This window comes from Anolis sagrei, chromosome 2 (genome assembly GCF_037176765.1).
Source record: "Anolis sagrei isolate rAnoSag1 chromosome 2, rAnoSag1.mat, whole genome shotgun sequence".
Taxonomy (NCBI): Eukaryota; Metazoa; Chordata; class Lepidosauria; order Squamata; family Dactyloidae; genus Anolis; species Anolis sagrei.
Window position 1 is genome coordinate 182,356,123 of NC_090022.1, and position 18,776 is coordinate 182,374,898.

Consider the following 18,776-nt stretch of genomic DNA (forward strand, 5'->3'; position numbering starts at 1 on the left):
GGCACCATGAGATGCCAAGCCAACCTTAAAAAATGGGGCTACAAATTTATTTATTTATTTATTTACTTTGCTTATATACCGCTGTTCTCTGCCCGGGGGCGACTCACAGTGGTGTACAACATAGGAAGAACAAAATTTAGAACACAGTATAAAAACAATTCACAATCCTTTATACAAAAGCATTATACCAAAAGCATTATACAAAACACTGTCATTGCTACGAAAACCATTCAGTGTCGTCTCATCGTCTAAACCACAATCCAATATCATTTTCTGTTGATCCATTCCTATAGTCATTACCAATCATTGCACTTCTTGTTCAAACGCCTTCTTGAACAACCAAGTCTTTAACTTCCTGCGGAATATCATCAAGGAAGGAGCCAGTCTAATGTCCACGGGAAGGGTGTTCCACAGCCGAGGAGCCACCACCGAGAAGGCCCTATCTCTTGTCCCCACCAGCCGTGCTTGTGAAGCAGGCAGGATCGAGAGCAGGGCCTCCCCGGAAGATCTCAAAGTCCTGGTGGGCTCGTAGGTCGAGATGCGGTCGGAAAGGTATCTTGGGCCGGAACCGTTTAAGGCTTTATAGGCCAACGCCAGCACCTTGAATTGAGCCCGGTAGCAAATTGGCAGCCAGTGGAGCTGGTACAACAAGGGGGTTGTATGCTCCCTGCATCCCGCTCCTGTAAGTATCATGGCTGCAGCATGCTGGACCAATTGAAGCTTCCGGGCCGTCTTCAAAGGCAACCCCACGTAGAGAGCGTTGCAGTAGTCTAAACGGGATGTAACCAGAGCGTGGACTATCGTGGCCAAGTCAGACTTCCCAAGGTATGGGCGCAGCTGGCGCACGAGCCTTAGCTGTGCAAATGCTCCCCTGGTCACCACCGAGACCTGGGGCTCCAGGCTCAGTGATGAATCCAGGATCACACCCAAGCTGCGAACGTGCGCCTTCAAGGGGAGTGCGACCCCGTCCAGCACAGGCTGTAACCCTATGCCCTGTTCGGCCTTGCGACTGACCAGGAGTACCTCTGTCTTGTCTGGATTCAATTTCAATTTGTTCGCCCTCATCCAGATCGTTACAGCGGCCAGGCACCGGTTCAGGACCTCGACAGCCTCCCTAGTAGCAGGTGGAAAGGAGTGACAGAGTTGGGCATCATTTGCGTACAGATGACATTGTACCCCGAAACTCCGGATGATCTCTCCCAGCGGCTTCATGTAGATATTAAACATGGGAGACAGTATTGAGCCCTGAGGAACCCCACAAGACAAAGGTTGTGGGGTTGAACAGGTGTCCCCCAATAACACTTTCTGGGACCGGCCCTCCAGGAATGACCGGAGCCACTGTAAAACAGTGCCCCCGAGACCCATCTCCGCAAGGCGCCCCAAAGAATACCGTGGTCGACGGTATCGAAGGCCGCTGAGAGGTCCAGCAGCACCAACAGGGACACACTCCCCCTGTCGAGCTCCCGGCGCAGATCATCCACTAAGGCGACCAAGACTGTCTCGGTTCCATGTCCCGGTCTGAAACCAGACTGTGCGAAAGGAGTGCGAATATGGAGAAGAGCAGACCACTTACTACAATGTCGTCTGAGCCCTGCCACATGCACACTGGAGGACATCCTTATAACAACACCAGATGCACTCTGTGTGGTCAAAGGAAATTTAGTAGAATGCCAAGTTTGTGGTTTTTTATACACCATAACTGTATTCTCAATTCGCTTCTGACACGATAAATCAATAAAATGAGTCACAAGTGGGGTCAAACTGCGACAGTGTAAGACAGTTGCCTTTACAGGCCAATGCTTGGAGGCCTCCTTGCAGTCCTGCTTGCCTGTCTGCTAAGAAGCCGAGGAGTGAGCGGGGAGAGGGGCATGCGCGCGGAAGGATACGCTGCTGCTGGCGAGTTGGTCGCGTGGCGGAGGGAGACCAGAGGCTGTTGAGGGAGACCGGTGGGCGCGCGAGAGGTGATTCGACCACTGAGGGCGGAGGGAAGGAGTGAGTGCTGAGTTTTGTAGTTCCAAGAAGCAGCCATTGCTGCGCGCGGGCGGGGGGAGGAGAGGTGGGGTGGGGGGTGCTAGGCGCGCGGGCGCCATTTCAAGGCTCCAACCTCCACGAATTCTGTCAGAGAAGGGCTGTCAAATAAGATAAAACTACTTGCCTAAAAAAACATGGTGAAATGCCTGGGGTTACCATAAGTCGACAGGCCAAGCTTTGAAAAAAAAAAAAGAGGCCTGAGGTGCTTTTTATGCCAATCCTTCCTGTCAGTTATGAACCTTTAAAAAAATACTGGTCCACAGATGAACCTCAGCGTGTCTGGGATGATGCATAGCATGGATATGTATGTGGGGTTTTGTTTGGGTTTTGTTTTGTTTTTTTTGGTGTCAGAAGACTTGAGAAACTGCAAGTCACTTCTGGTGTGGGAGAACTGGCTGTCTGTAAGGATGTTGCCCAGGGGACGCACGGATGTTTTGATGTTTTACCATTCCTGTGGGAGGTTTCCCTCATGTCCCCGCATGGGGAGCTGGAGCTGACATTGGGAGCTCATCCACGCTCTTCCCCAGATTCAAACCTATGACCCGATGGTCTTCAGTCCTGCCAGCACAAGGGTTTAACCCACTGCTCCTATATGTATAGATATAGATCAGGGACCTGAGGGTCGGGACCCCTGAGGGGGTCGCGAAGGGATGTCAGAGGGGTCACCAAAGACCATCAGAAAACACAGTATTTTCTGATGGTCATGGAATTGCATGTGGGAAGTTTGAGCTAATTCTATCGTTGGTGGAGTTCAGAATGCTCTTTGATTGTAATAAACTATAAATCCCAGCAACTACAACTCCCAAAAGTCAAGGTCTATTTTCCCCAGGCTCCACCAGTGTTCACATTTGCGCATATTGAGTATTTGTGCCAAGTTTGGTCCAGATCCACCATTGCGTGAGGCCACAGTGTTCTCTGGATATAGGTAAACTACAACTCCCAAACTCATGGTCAATACCCACCAAACCCTTCCAGTGTTTTCCAGTGGTCATGGGAGTTCTGTGTGGTAAATTAGGTTCAAATCCATCGCTGGTGGAGTTCAGAATGCTCTTTGATTGTAGGCGAACTATAAATCCCAGCAACCACAACTCCCAAATTACAAAATCAATCCTCCCCCAACCCCACTTACATGTGGGTGCATTGGGTATTTGTGCCCAGTTTGGTCCAGTGAATGAAAATACATCTTGCATATCTAATATTTACATTATGATTTATAACAGCAGTAAAATGGCTGCTATGAAGTAGCAACAAAAACAATGTTATGGTTGGGGGTCACCACAACATGAGGGATTGTATTAAGGGGTCGCGGCATTAGGAAGGTTGAGAACCACTGATATAGATAGACACACACATGTACAGGCAGTCTCCAATTACAAACAGGATAGGTTCTGTAGGTTTGTCTTAAGTTGAATTAGTATATAAGTCAGAACTGGTACATTTTCTAAATGTAACTCCGTGTGTGTATGTATGTGTATATGTATATCAATATATCTCATATCTATCTCAGCACAACTCATAGAACAGAGGATGGGCCAGATATGAAATGAGAGAAGCCTCCCCACAGGATAGTAACACATCCGGGCATTCCCTGGGCGTTGTCTTTGTAGACGGCTGATTCTCTCACACCAGAAGCCATTTGCAGTAAAAGTACTTCACTTTGGTTTTTAAAAAAGGCCCCATATGTCATATTGGTTTTATTGACTTGATATTAATATTGAAATACAGTAATTAAAAGCAGATTAGGGTAACTTAAAGTTAACATTTCCCCAAAAATGATTTTATTTTTATTTAAAGTTTTGTTTCTTCAAATTTTCTTGCCAGTTGCTTGAGATTTCTGCTTACTTGAATTCCAGTGAACTGAGAATCTACTGTAGATAGATATGTAGATAGAGTATCCCAAAATGTTTATACATCCTTAAACAATTAGTAGTATACTGTGTATGATGGTTATTCGAAGGCTAAATAAATACACACACATCATCATAAAAGGGTGTGCATACCCTATAGCAGATAATAGTAACAATGTTGGGTATTTGAAGGCCAAATAAGTGCATTTATGCTGAAGAATATATGTTATACTATAAAATCTTTGCCATGGCTCAGTGTTGAGGAATAATGGGAGTTACAGTTTTACAGGGTCTTTAGCCATCTCTGCGGGGCCTCACTAAACTACATCTCCCAGGAGTCTACAGCTGTGACATTTAAAGTGGAGTCAAACTGTATTAATTTTACAATGTAGCTGTGCTCCTAGGGACTCACAACCATTGGGGGAGGGGGAGAGATATTGTCAGGTCATGGCTAAGTGAATCTATGGATAAGGTGGGGGTGTTTGTAATCATGATTTGATTAGGATTATAAATTCCACCTTCAAATATAATTTTATGTAAGATGTTAAAATTGTCATTCATGTGTAGTCATGTACTCCACTGTTTAGCACCAAGTTATGAATCTCATTTAAAGTTGCTCTTGTAATTTTGTGACACTTTTCTACTTCTGAACTCTTCCATTCTATTACAGATGTATACATTTTTGGTGAAGAAAAAAATTGCAAATGAAGCTCCAGAATCATAAGTCATTAAGGATGTGTATCTGCTTTGGAATTCATTGTACATGAAATTTGATTTCCTTCCTGTTACTTTTTAAATTGTGTTTAAATGCATTTTGCCCCAGAAGGAGGTATGTAGCTTTCATTAAACTGTCAAAAAACTCTAAGCATCACTGTCCTGTGGAATTGCAGCAAAACTAGTCCTGTCATTAATTAGTCAAGTGCCCTAAGCAGCAAAAAGTAGTCACCTCAAGCAGAAAAATGTAGGTATCAGCAGGTTGTTACTTAATTAAGATTGTATTTTCACTGTCTAGATTGGGGAAGAGCCAGAAGGAAACTTATCTGTTTCAAATGTCAAAAAGAGTGTGCAGCTTGACATTGAAAATTGTACATTTGTTGATGTTCCTCAAACAACTTTGACCCAACCTCTTACTTTAAATCCTTCTTTTAAAAAGATCTAGTATTGAATTATATGTAATAACTGTATTTTAAGATAATTAATTGTTATTTAAATTTGCACCTCAAAATGATAATTGCAATGTTACTAAAAAGGTAAAGTTTATTTAAGTATTTTTAATATATAGTCTGATCAATTATATTAAATTTGGTTGGGATGCAGAGTTTTGTTCACAGAATAAAACTTTTGTCTCCGTCCCCTGGAGCCACAGTCCCTTGATCTTCCAGAGCTGCAACTTAGAGCCAGGTTGAATCTTCACTGCCTAATAATCCAGTTTAATACAGTTATTCTGGATTCTGAAACTGCATTATATGGCAGTGTAGATGGGGCCTGAATAAGGCACCTTTTGGAAAAAGGCATGGAAAATGGGTCTGTAGCCACAAAGCACAAAGGATAGAAATTAGAGGCCCAGTATTGCTGTTCCTTCAGCTCTCAGCCTTTTAATAATATCAACTAACTGTTTGTGTACTAATAATTTCTTTGCATTCTTGCCTGCCTTACTTTCTCAGGAGTGTTTAAATATTATTGACTATTAGGTCATCATGCTATATTCTTCATTTACTGTAAAATATGTTGCAGAAACTGATTAAACATATGAGAATTGATATAACACAAACTCATCAGCTGATTTTAAGATGATGTATGTGGTGTGTTCCAAAAATAATGGGAATTGTTTATTTTAAAAAATGTTTGTCTTGAACAGATGTGCAACTCCAGTTTACCCTCTTGAAAATAGGCTCTTTGTGATCAAATACAGCAATGATTCTATCATTGCTGGACACTTCTTATAGCAGTGGAGGAAGCCTTTACTTGAGATGCTGCCATTCAAAGCCATTGTTGCAGCTTCCTGGACATTTTCACCTGCCCCAAAAAGATATTGTTTGAGGTGGGTTTTGAGCTTGGAGAAAGACACTGCAAGGAGCCATATGGTGGGTGGGGAAGCCATCAGAACAGCCCTCACATGATGAGCCACATTGTTCTCAGTTCGTGAAGCTGCTGCTCCAGACTCTTCCGCATTTTCGCTCATGACAAGACACAAAAACTATTACACACTTTGCTAACATAAACTATTGCTACAAAGGCACATACTACACTGAAGAAGGCCAAACTGTGGTTTCCCCTCCATCTGCCTTGCCCACACTTTCCTTTCCTGGTCTTTCTGTGCTTCATCAGATAATCATTCTCATTACTTTTAGGTCAGACAACATATATATGGGTGTACAAATAAAAGGCAGTCTCATTATTTGCTACTGAAATATTTCTTGCATACCAATATGAGATGTGTAAAGCAAAAACAACGAGAAGCACAACAAAACAACCTCTCCACAGTGTTGTAATTGTATGCTTTCTCAAGTGCGTGCAAGAAAGCAATGGCAGTATTATATATTTATAGGATTTATAAACTGTTACATTTCACCTTTCCTTCAGAGCATTCATGAAACATCTGAACATTTACTTCAGGCAAGGTTTTGGCTGAGAAACAATTTATCTTGAGGAGCTTTTTGACAAGAGGTGTCAGAGTCCAAAGACCTGTCAATCACACAATGTGAGTTTCAATTCTTTTGATAAAGAAAAACACCCCTTAAATTCATCACATGGTGAATTTATTTTGAAAAATTGGGAGCATTAAAACTATGTTGGTAGAGGGCATGATGTATTTTCTTGCTGATCATAAGTAGCTGTTTGAATCTTTCTGTTGTCTGGAGTTTATAACTTATGAACATAATTACTCTGGTGTACAAACAAAATAATTGTGCCTTAAAATCAATATTAATGTAAGCACACATCTCAGAGTAATGAATTAGCATGGTGGGCATGTAAGAGCTTGTTAAGATGTTTGTTTTTTCTTTAGTATGGACTTAGAAGGAGTCAGCACAATGTAGTGGGTTGAGTGTTGGATTAGAGCTGTGGGAGACTCCCTGTTTAGCCATGGAAACCTACTGGATAATCTTGGGGAATTGACATCCACATAAAAACAACTCAGAGCTATGTGCTACTTACATTGGGAAAACCCTTTTGATGCAAAACTGAGGTCCATAAAATAAGAGTTCTGGCAGTGTATCTTGCTGTGCTTGGTAGGAAATACTTATATGAAAAAGAAAAATTTAAACTGGGCTGAATGCTCCATGACATAATATATGTAACTAGTGATGACTGAGCTTTCAGCAATGTTTTCCCTTGCTGGTTTTGTCTAAAAGCAGAAGCTGATTGTGAAATGGCGGTTGGCATGGAAAAAAGGAAGGGAATGAGGAACCTGAACCTTGCATATGAAGGACATGATAGTTGCTGAATAAGCAGCAAACTGCAGAAGATGGGTGGTTGGGTTACTATTCTGTTCATAAAAGGAATAATAGGAACTTGCAATGAGTACTGATGACATGATGGAAGAAGAGGAACTTTTTTTAAACAGATGCTGGCGTGAGAAACAGTATTCATAAACTTTTTTTTGTCTTTTCCTCCCCTCATTATTAGATGAAAGTAATTAAGCATTCTGAAGAGGCGCTGAAATTGGCTCTGATCTCCAAAGACACAAAGCTTGTGAGGCTTTATGAGAACTTTGAACCAAAAGAGAAGCTTTTGCTAAGTCAAGCATTTCAACCAGGCAGTGTTCTCTTTAAGCCCATCACACTATATTCTGAGTCGGATTGGATCTCCTCACATCCAGAACCTACCCAGGATTTTGCACAATTTTATCATGACCCTCACAGAAACACACCATCTCCTCAGAAAAATCGGATTTATGTTCAGCCCATTGGTAATGTCCCCTTGATCTCTCAAACAGATGATAACAAAACCCGTGATAATGAAGTAAGGAAGTTGAGCTATCAAAGTATATAATCAACTACTAAATATGTAGTAATATGCCTAGTGACTTTTAGGGTTTCTACTTTAGACAAGGCTTCAATTTTTGACTTGTTCAAAGAATCCTTCCACAAAAAATTCTGGAAAAATCTAGAACATTTTGTATGGGAAGATGTCCTAACCAGGCATCCTCCAAATGTATTGGACTACAGCTGTCACCATCTCCAGCCATTATAGCTTTCAGGGAGGATAGAGGTCTGGTCCAATGAATCTGGTGCGGTCATGGTAACTAAAGGCAATTCTAGGAAATTCTCAATGTTGGCCCTTGCTATCACCTTGTGCAAATGGAAAGTAAATTGTATCTCAACACTGACCCTAACTATCAAACATTAAAGTAGAGTTGGCAGTAATGGGACAAATATATTTTCTTTGATGTCTTGTAGAAGGCCCCATTGCTCCTTGAAAAACAGCTTGAAAATCAGCATTAAGGGTAATGTGGGCTTTTTCCTGCTTGAATAATTGACTATAAACTAAATTTCAACCTATTTGTTGCTGATAAGAATATTCCCATTGGATTTGGTAGAACCATTCCTGTGATAAAAACTGCAGAGGTGTTTGTGAGATTAGTAACTAAACTAGCCTCCCCCAGTTTTTATTCTCCATGTCATAGTCAAATTCAAGTACTCCAAACTGAAGGACACTGCTATGGCAGAGTAAATTCCTGCTCTTTTAACATGACGTGTACAGAGGTGAGTTAGTACTAATGATATGGAATAATAACAAGAACCCCATCCATTGATTCCTGATGATAGGGCAAGGGGAACCCTAGTATTTGTCCAGCATAAATCCATGAAACATTCCCACCTAGCCTGTGAAGGCTCCTCACATCTGGAAAAGGGGCTTGGTAATTTTATTTTCACTATCATTATGCAGAAGATCTTAAAAAATGACAAGTGGACCACAGGTTCAGAATTAAATTTAGTAGAAATGTAAGCTGAACCCTATGTTTGTTTAGTTAGGAGCAAGTCCTGCTGAATTTAATGGGATTTATTCCCAACCAAATATGCATAGGATAAAAGTATAGTCTGTGTCTACATGTGTCTGGATCATGGCTAGGTTATTCAAACTGCAGTTATTGCAGTTCATTAATTGGTCTTTGCAAGCCATTATTTTTTCAATTTGGTTCCCTATTATTGAAAGTTTGACTGATTGTATCTACCGCAATCTGCTATTCCAAATGCAAATAAGAAATAGGTTGCAAAACACATTGCATATTTTAAATAATTTACATCAAATGGCTTTTTAAAAAATACTTTGAGGAGATAAATTTGTAGTGATGAAACTGCAACATAATAACATCCTTTCCTGGATTTCTTATTTTCAGGCTCTTTTGGAGATTCTAGAGTTAGCACCGATGTCTACATGCAATGGCTAAAGGACTACTGTGAAGCCTTTTACTATGGCCTGACTGTAAGATTCCTAGAGCCAGTGCCAGTTTCACAAACAGGTTGTGCTTTTCGAATCAACGAATATACTCACAATTTGCAGATTCATGCAGGTATGAGGAGTAGAGAGCGCATTGTAGAAAAGGCACATCCATATGACTTTGGTCAAGTTGTCTATTCTTATCTGTATTATGTAGAATTCTTGGAGAAAATGGACAAAACCATAGAGTTGTAAAATTAGTCAGCTATGCAGGAGGCAATGCATTCATGGGGAATCCTGAATGACAGCTATAAGCAGGAGGCAAAGAAATAATGTAAACAAATATAAATAAAATATTGTATTGATAATAATAAGAGTAATGTTTGTCAAAACAATACAGCTTTTATAACAGCATCATGATTTTGAACTTTGGAATTGGGAACCCTGGTATACATCTGATTATGCAGACAGGAAGTGTAGCTGGTAGCTGACACATATGTGTGTATCAGTGAGAGAGAGGGGAAAAGAGGTTGTCAGAGTATTTGTCCATCCAGCCCAATGTTGTAGTAGTAATGATAGCAACTCATTCATCTGGGATCTTCAGCTGAGCTCTTTACTATTGCTGACAACGGTTACTGACTCCTAACAAATTTTGGCCCTGAGATCCGCTGCATATATTCTACCACTGAACCATGGCTTCTCCTAGTGAACACCTGCTGCAGGTTCTGTATAATGATTGTATATGGTTGCCTTTGTGTATAATTGCTTGCCCTTCTGTAATTGAACTGTACGTATGTGTTTCTTTAAATACAGGACATCTTCTGAATTATCTAAAGAAAAAAAAGGCAAAGGATGCTTTTTGCATTGTGGGAGTAACCATGATAGATCTTTATCCAAAGGACTCCTGGAATTTTGTCTTTGGACAAGCCTCCCTGACTGAAGGTATATATATAAAACTATTTTATTAAGTCATCAAGGTGATATATAGTGGTGGTAGTTCTACTGCTTTTGTCTGGAAACATCATTAGGGCTGAGTGCTGACTATACATAAGAGCAATTGACTAGTACATTTGCTTTACTTACTTTTCCCCGTTTTGTAGTCTTGATGTTCAGGTAATTATCTTACAAAGGATGATTATGACAAAACATTTTTTAAAAGCATTTTTATGTGTATATTTGCCCTGGAGACAATAGTTCATAAAGTGGCATTAAAGAAAGAATAGACAACCTGCCAAATGTATGGAACTGAAATGATAGTGAATACAGTTGATAAATATGTCCATTGTTTTCCCTGTTGGAGCTAACATGACTCCTTTTTATATTACACTAGCTGTGCCCTGCCACGCGTTGCTGTGGCCTATAGTAAAACTTATCAAAGTTGAGGTAGATATCTGGACTATTACGAAAGAGAGGTCCCTACCTATTCCCTCCCCCTTTTCCTCCCCCTTTCTCTACTTTCTTCCTTCTCTACCTCTTTCTTTCTTTCTTTCTTTCCTTCTTTCACTACTTGGTTTCATCCTTCTCTCTTTCCTTCATTCCCTCCCCCTTTCTTCATTTGCCTTTCTTCCCTCCCTGTTTGCTTCCTTCTTTCACTTTTTATTTCCTTTTATTTCACCACCATCATAACAATAACAATAATGCAATGCATTGCCTCTGGGACCTGACACCTCTCCCATTCCCCCTAAAAGGGTCTCATAGGAACAATAGCATAATAATAATAATAGAAATAACAACCTTTACCCGCCACGTGTTGCTGTGGCCAATCTTCCCTCTTTCTCTCCTTCTTTCACTCCTTCTTTCCCTCCCTACCTCCCTCCCTCCTTCCTTCCTTCCTTCCTTCCTTCCCATCTTTCCTTCTCCTCTTCTTTCTCTATCTCTTTCCTTCCCCCTTTTTCTTTCTCTTCTGCTGTCTCTCTTTTCTTTCCTTCCATCTTTCCTTTTCTTTCCTTTTCTTCTTCCTCTAACTTTCCTTCCTTCCCCCTTTTTCTTTACCTCCCTTTCTCTTTCTTCCTTCTTTCCTTCCTTCCTGTCTTTCCTAGATTTTGACAGGGCGGGAAGGGGCAGGGTGGGGTTTGGAGGTGGCCTGAAGTAAAAGGAGGTAAGATTGGGGCAGGGGAGTGATGGAGCGTGGGGTTGCGTGTGTGTGTGCGGCGGCGGGGGGAGTGATGGAGCCTGGGGTTGCGTGTGTGTGTACGGCGGCGGGGGGAGTGGGGTTGCGTGTGTGTGCGGCGGTGGGGGGAGTGATGGAGCGTGGGGTTGCGTGTGTGTGTGCGGCGGCGGGGGGAGTGATTGAGCGTGGGGTTGCGTGTGTGTGTGCGGCAGGGGGGGTGTGTGTGCGGGAAGCGGCGCGGCGGGGCTTGGAGTGGGCATGGTTTCCGCAGAGGGAACGTTGGCCGGAAGGCCATGTGCGCGCGCGATGGAACTTGCGGCTGGGCGCCAATGCACATGCTCAGTTGTTTTGCCGTTTTGTGAGTGTGTTGTGTTGTTTTTCATTTTGAGTAGATATGTTTGTACCTTGTGGGTTGTGTTATGGGCATGGGAATTTTGGTTAAGTTTCATTGGGTTTTTTTTTAGTTTTGTTCTTTTGCTGTTTTGTGAGTGTGTTGTGTTGTTTTTCATTTTGAGTAGATATGTTTATACCTTGTGGGTTGTGTTATGGGTACGGGGATTTTGGTTAAGTTTCGTTGGGGGATTTTTGAGTTTTGTTGTTTTGCCGTTTTGTGAGTGTGTTGTTGTGTTGTTTTTCATTTTGAGTAGATATGTTTGTACCTTGTGGGTTGTGTTATGGGCATGGGAATTTTGGTTAAGTTTCGTTGGGGGGTTTTTGAGTTTTGTTTCCTCGTTGGATGCCCCTAACAAATTTATATATATAGATGTTTCTACTTCATAGTCCTTTCAGTACTATGTGGGTGTGAAAACTTCTTTGTTGTGAAACCACTGCCCTGTTATACACATTGCCATTCTTTGTAAGAACCAGGGGTTGGGTTCAATTGTGTGAGTCTTGGCTCCTCACAATACTATCCTTATCTCCTGCAGACAGTTAGGCAGTCCACTGAAGTAGACTTGAATGGATGTAGGAGGGGATGTGCAGAGGAGAAAATGGAAAATGACCAGTAATTCGTATGTTCAGCCTTGGATAGGTCTCCTGGTCTACATAATAGGTTTTCTGAAAAAGGATGCCTTGAGAATTCCTATAAGGAATTTTCTTTTCCATTATGTTTTCCATTGCATTTCTATGCGTACACTGAAATGTCTCCTTTCATTAATCCACATATTATATTGTGGTTGGATTATAGCATATGAGTACTAGCTTGAAGTTGGTGCTTTTACCTGGAGTGTGCTAATCTTGTTTGTTGTAACCCATTTCTTTAACATTTCTTGTTGGTCCATATATGGAAGTAATTATTGCCTTCTGATCAGAAATTGCAGCACGCATATTCTATAACCTTGGAGTCACTATGTTTCACTTTTCTGGTTAATTAGATTCCCATCTATTACTGGAGATACATAACTCCTATGGTATTTTTCACCTTTTATAGTTGATTTTATTTTGGGAATTGGAAGCTCAAAGAGAGTGAGGGAAAAACATCAAAAGCCTGAGAAAATATATGCAAACTTGTGAAACATTTTGGAATCTTGTAGAGATCTGTGCTGGGCAATAGATTTTGCAAAGTGATAAACTATGCTTCCAGTTATGCCCAACTTGTGTTTATATACAAATTTTGTGGGGGGAAATTGAATTTGAGCAAGTGCTTTGCTACCTGTCAGAGCTGGAAGAAGCATATAGTATCGTTCCTTATTTTCAATGCATTATGAGCAAAGGAAGCACAAAATAAAGCTCTGAAATGTAATGCAACATCTAAGTGGTTTATTTCACATATCATGTTGCATTGATAACTCAGTCAAATGTATATTAATATATACATAGATGTATATTAATATATATTGTAATTAAATGTATATTAATATAGACATAGAATTGGTGCCAGATTTTCCAAAAGTGGTTCAGGCAAGCTGCCATAGCAGTCTGGAACAGCACTAGACTTATAGGGAAGGGCATCTTTCACACAATAGAGTGGCATCCACTGATTATTTACTTCCATAGGATTCCAGAAACCTTGGTGCAGGTACAATTTGGTGCCAGTTACATGGATGTTCCCTTTGCCCTTTCATATATAAAACATAAACAAGTCCTAGAACTAAGTTTTGGCTCCTTGTCTTTGCTGTAGATAGACTTTTCCTTTATTCTTTTAACCAATTTGTCGCCGATCCACTCCTTTGGGCTTCACGCAAATCTACCACTTGTCAAAATATATGATCCAGTGCTATTTAGTTCCATTTCTGGCCAAATAGCTTAAATTAAGATAATATTTTGACTTTGGTATTTTAGCAATTAAATTTTGTGGCAGTGTCTTTCAGCTTGCTATTCCTTGTGACCCTATAGCCACTTGTCCTTCCATCAGTTCCAGGGCTCAATCCCAACTGCTGGTGGACAAGATATCATGGAGCTGTGTCAAAGAGAGCAAATAGGAATGCATTTATGATATGACCAGCCCTTGCAGGTTGGTTGGAATTTCTGCACAGATAGATATTCTTGATATACTGAGCTTTTCTCCTGCAACTCAAAGATGTCAATGTATTTCAAACAGAAGGCAGATCTTCTACAGAAATCTGCTGGGTAGTTTTGGCATAAATCTATCTGATGCATCCTGCTTATTCAGTTTAATATTTGCCTAGGTGGCTGATGCAGTGATATTTATTATGAGGTCTGCTTTATATTTATTGACCACAAGGGGACAGCAGTGTTACATGTGAATAGTCTTATAGTAAATCTGGAAATTGCGATTTGTGAGGCAATCTGGCTCACCAAAACATAATTTAAAAATCTATACACAAGATTAGATCATTCATTGCTTTAGTCTGAAGCGTTTGATTAGAAGTTCAGCTATGAGTAGCTTTTTGAAATCAAGTCACAGAATTGTCATATTGCTGCACTGTGCTTCTTAGAGCACAAATAAGATTAAATGGTAAAAATAAAACGTAAAAAATTGCTGTCCATTCACCAGTTAGTAGCAGTTCGACATAAGGTTGGCCCTGCATTTGATATGCAAGTCTGTGACTTGATATAACAAACCTTTGACTATGACTCTAATTTTCTACAGTCTGACTCTGGCTTCTTCATAAATGAAACATTAATAAAAAAATAACAAATATATTGCAGTAGCCACTTCATCATTACCATCATCAGGTTACATAAACTGATAGAACACATGTATTTATTCAATTAAAATTTATGAATGAGAAAAGTTTCTTAAATTTCTGTAAAAGTAAATATGCAATAAGCTATGCATTTAATATTATAAGTTGTTTTATTTGCAATTGGAGTTGATACTTTTCTACTGATCCTGACTCTTCACCCTGCAATGGTAGAGAACCCTATCCATTCCCCATGGGTTTCCAGATTCACTATATATCTTATTCAAAGAGATAGTGATGTTAGTCAGGAATATCAGTATGCAAAGGGATCTTGTAGCTCAATTGAGACTAACTATGAAAAAGAAATTGGTATCACAAGCCTTTATGTTGGTGCTGTGACTCCTACAATGTGTTCCTGGTTATATCTCTGCTCCAGATAGTGTTGTGCTAGGGTTATATTATGTACTTTAATTTACCACAGTGAAGTGAAATGTTTTGGAGAAGACTGCTGTGAGGCTGCAGTTGGCTTCAGGGGGCCGGGACTTTTCCAGTCCTTGTCCACATTTGTCCAATCTGGATTATTTTCAGTTGTACTAGTGTCAAGCAACAGGCTAGCAAAGTGTCATTCCCTTATACTCACTTTGTTACCAGTACAAAGAGGAAACCTCACAATCTAAAATGACTCTCTCAATAATAAATTCACCTGTTTATGTTCAGCACAGCCAGAAATGTCATCCCTAGAATTATTCTAAATCTTCTATGTGGTTCTATGGTATGTTTCTGCCAGAAGCTTCCTTGAAATCCAACAGGGTGACTTTATGGTTACTTCTGGCAGAAACTGGAAGTTGTTCATTTAAATAGGGTTTGCTGCTATCCACAGTAAATTCAGGAATATATCTCCTGCTGATATGTGGGTCATAGTGTGTTTAGTCAGGAATATCCGCATTGCTGCTGATCTGTTAATACAGACAAAATTCTAATATTTTTTATTTTTGTTTTGTTAAGGAATTGGTATTTTTAGCTTTGCCAGGTATGATAGTGATTTTTATAGCACAAATTACAAAGGCATACTGAAGACACCAAAGAAGCTTCATCCAGCAGACTATTCTGTATTTGATGGTTACTATACTCCCGAGATCACAAGTAAACTGCTTTTAAGATCCTGCAAAGTGAGTGCATTTTGATTCCTAAAATTACATTTTAAAATTCGAAAATCATTTTTTTACTATAAAGTACTTTTGTGTATATCCAGTTATACTTCATATTGAAGAAAAACATGTAATGCTTGAAACGTCTCAAAATAATAGTCAACCAGAGAGTAATGTGAGTATATAAGGGTGAAGAACAACCAGTGCTTGCATGCCACTTAGCTACAGCCTGTTTTTTTTAACCATGTTCCACTCCCATTAGATTTTTCATAAATATTAGAGCTGAAATATATTTTCTAAATGACTTCATTCAGTGTAGACCCATATAATGCAGTTCAAAGTGTATTATATGTATATTGTCTAACAGTATAATGTATATGAAACTGCATTCTTTAGCAGTGTATATCCAGCCTATATCTGATATAGAAATTAACCCAGAGTTCCTGAACATGGACAAGAGTGAAGAGGACAACAATCTCCCAAAGCAGACAAGAACATGAGGCATGGAGGCACAAAATTGTTTGCTTGAAGCCCTAAAGCCCTGTACTCTTGCGTTACTGTTCCCCTGGTTGCTAACTCCTAACTCAAAATGTTGCTCACATGTCAAAGTGAAACCTGGGCTGAGTGACAGATCTTAACTGAAAATGCTCTTAAGTTGGGATGCTATTAACTTGAGGCCCCACTGTATCTCTGCTTGAAAAAAGATGGCAGCATAGTGCCACTAAGATAGTCAGGTCCTTAGATGGAGTGTAATTCCCATGTATTTGTTGGTTTGACCATATCTGTGTTTCAGACTCTGACTCATGAGATTGGCCACATCTTTGGGCTCCGTCACTGCCAGTGGTTGGAGTGTGTTATGCAAGGCTCCAATCATCTGGAGGAATCAGACCGACGGCCACTCGATCTTTGCCCTATTTGTCTGCGCAAACTGCAAGTTGCCCTTGGATTTAACATTATGGAAAGATACAAGGTATAGCGGGGTTGTTCTGCAACACATTACTTTGTGGTTTAGGATGGAGAAATGTTTCATTTTATCCCTCATCCATTTAATACATTTGGAACTGAGGCCTTGTAGCATGGGTGCTGCTGGTCGAGCATAAGATTGACATAAGATGACTGAAATTATATATGAGGAGCATACCCTGTACTCCATACTCCTGCCAGTATTAGCCTTATGGTGACGTGGGTAATTGTGTTACCAAAGTAGATCCTATAAATGCACAAAAAGAAGATATTGTTGATGTAGGCTCGTGACTTCATGCCAAGCTACTTGGTTTATTATGCCATGCATTTTTAAAAAAAAATAATTCAGACTCATTTGAAATAAGTCTTTTAAACAGTCTTCCTATTTCTCTAGGCACTGAAGAGATGGATTGAGGAAGAAGTTAATGAAACAGAAGGAATCAGTCATGGTCATGGATCAGGTTTGCAGAAACCTGTGGAAGCGTTTAAAGACAGTTACGATTGGCTTGTCAAATGCCTAGATGTTGTACAGTAGTAAATGCCTTTGGTGTGTAAACTGAAAGGGGATACTTTTATTTACAGAGGGCTGAGTACTGGTAAAAGGTACTTTTGGAAATATTAAATTTGCAAATTTAATATCTTCTCTTAAATTTTAACCTGTTTATTTTATGAGTTGGGATTCTTTTTGGCCGTAATGTAACATCTTGTTTCAGGACATCAGATTCATCTTCTAAAACATGATAGGGAATAGTTGTAATTCACCCACAATCAAAGAGCACTGTGAACTCAACCAAAGATGGATCTGGATCAAACGTGGCACACATACCCATCATGACCAACAGAAAATACTGGAAGTGTTTGGAAAGAATTTACTCTGGATGTTGGGAGTTGTAGTTCACACACAAATCAAAGAGCACTCTGAACCCACCTGAAAATAGATTATCCAGTCCAAAGATTGGTCCACATTTTCACTTTAATTATAGTCTAACTTAGGTACTCAGTAATGCCTGGGTTAAGTATTTTTGAAGATAAAAATTAGAAGCAGTCATTGTTTGCTTTTGGGTCTAATGGACCCATTAGAAAATTCATAAGGGTGTGGGTAAACTAGGGTTCATAGTGCTCTCTGGATGTGGGGAAACTACAACTCCCAACATCCTTGGTCAATTCCCCCACTAGTATTTACAGCTGGTCATGTCAAAAAGAGCTTATATGGATGTCTATCGGGAGTGATTTAGTCTTGCATTATCCTTTTAAATGGGTCTTTGTTTGAAAGGCCTTCAAAGGAGAGCCTATTACTTTTGATGGGTCCATAACTCACTATAGAGTTGGTAAGGGCCCCCCAAAAGGGAACTAAATTACTCCCAACAGATGATCATCCAGCCTTTGTTTGATAGACCTTCAAAGAAGGCGAGTCCATTACCTTCAATTGAAGTCCATTGGGTTTCAAATAGAGTTGAAACCCTAAAGGGTCATTTAGTTCAGTATAAAACAATACAAAACTAAATCTCTCCCAACAGATGGCCATCCACTCTGTTTGAAGACCTCCAAAGGAGAGCCCATTTCTTTCAATGGACATCCATAGTCCATCTAGAGTTGGAAGGGACCACTAAAGGGTCATTTAGTCTAAAACAATACAAGACTAAATCTCTCCTGACAAATGGCTATCCAGCTTTCAATTAAAGGCCTCCAAAAAAGAGCCCACTGCTTTCAATAGAAGTATTTAATTCAATAGAGTTGAAAGAAAGCATAGAAAACCCATTTGAAAGGATAATGCAAGACTAAATCACTCCCGACAGGCATCTGTCCAGGGTCTGTTGGAAGGCATCCAAAGAAGGGCACATCACTTTCAATGGAAGTACACAATCCATTATAGAGTTGGGAAGAAAGAGATGAGATTCGTCTGGTAGGGCTTGTTATGAAGCAATTGGGGAAACAGTAATTGAGCATAAATTTTCACTTTAAACTGTCTTATTCTGTTACGTTTGGAAATGGTAAACAAGGATTGGCCTTGAACAGTAAAAAGCTATGATTAATTGTGGCTTCCCATGTTTACCCATTCATTTGAAGGCAACACATAAACAGAGATTCTGGATTATTTGTTTTGTGGCATTAATGTTCAGTTCCAATGCCATATTTTAGCGTGAGGTGTCCGATATAAGAACATAGTGGGAATTTTCTTTAATAAAGATTGAGCATCCTTTAACCAGAA

At 40.1% G+C, this 18,776-nt stretch overlaps 1 protein-coding gene across 7 annotated transcripts; it reads left to right on the forward strand.

The window, feature by feature from the left end:
• Positions 1-1,861: 1,861 nt before the first annotated feature.
• Positions 1,862-18,776, forward strand: AMZ2 (archaelysin family metallopeptidase 2). Of its 7 annotated transcripts, none has more exons than XM_067464225.1 (9): positions 1,862-1,961; positions 4,549-4,707; positions 6,495-6,579; positions 7,506-7,788; positions 9,220-9,393; positions 10,074-10,202; positions 15,462-15,625; positions 16,398-16,574; positions 16,962-18,776. In XM_067464225.1, exons 4-9 carry the CDS (start codon positions 7,506-7,508, stop codon positions 17,100-17,102), a joined length of 1,068 nt encoding a protein of 355 aa, XP_067320326.1. In that variant the 5' UTR covers positions 1,862-1,961; positions 4,549-4,707; positions 6,495-6,579; the 3' UTR covers positions 17,103-18,776. The 7 variants fall into 7 exon arrangements, with proteins under 7 accessions (XP_067320326.1, XP_067320328.1, XP_060619028.2 ...); XM_067464227.1 differs by lacking the exon at positions 6,495-6,579 and adding an exon at positions 5,737-5,919 and having other exon boundaries at positions 1,864-1,992; XM_060763042.2 differs by having other exon boundaries at positions 1,865-1,992; positions 6,462-6,579.

Bases quoted from the DNA above. Each gene is read 5' to 3' on its own strand.
- AMZ2 (XM_067464225.1), top strand. From the start codon at position 7,506: ATGAAAGTAATTAAGCATTCTGAAGAGGCGCTGAAATTGGCTCTGATC. The intron at 9,394-10,073 runs GTATGAGGAGTA...CTTTAAATACAG, and splicing joins CAATTTGCAGATTCATGCAG to GACATCTTCTGAATTATCTA. The intron at 10,203-15,461 runs GTATATATATAA...TGTTTTGTTAAG, and splicing joins ACAAGCCTCCCTGACTGAAG to GAATTGGTATTTTTAGCTTT.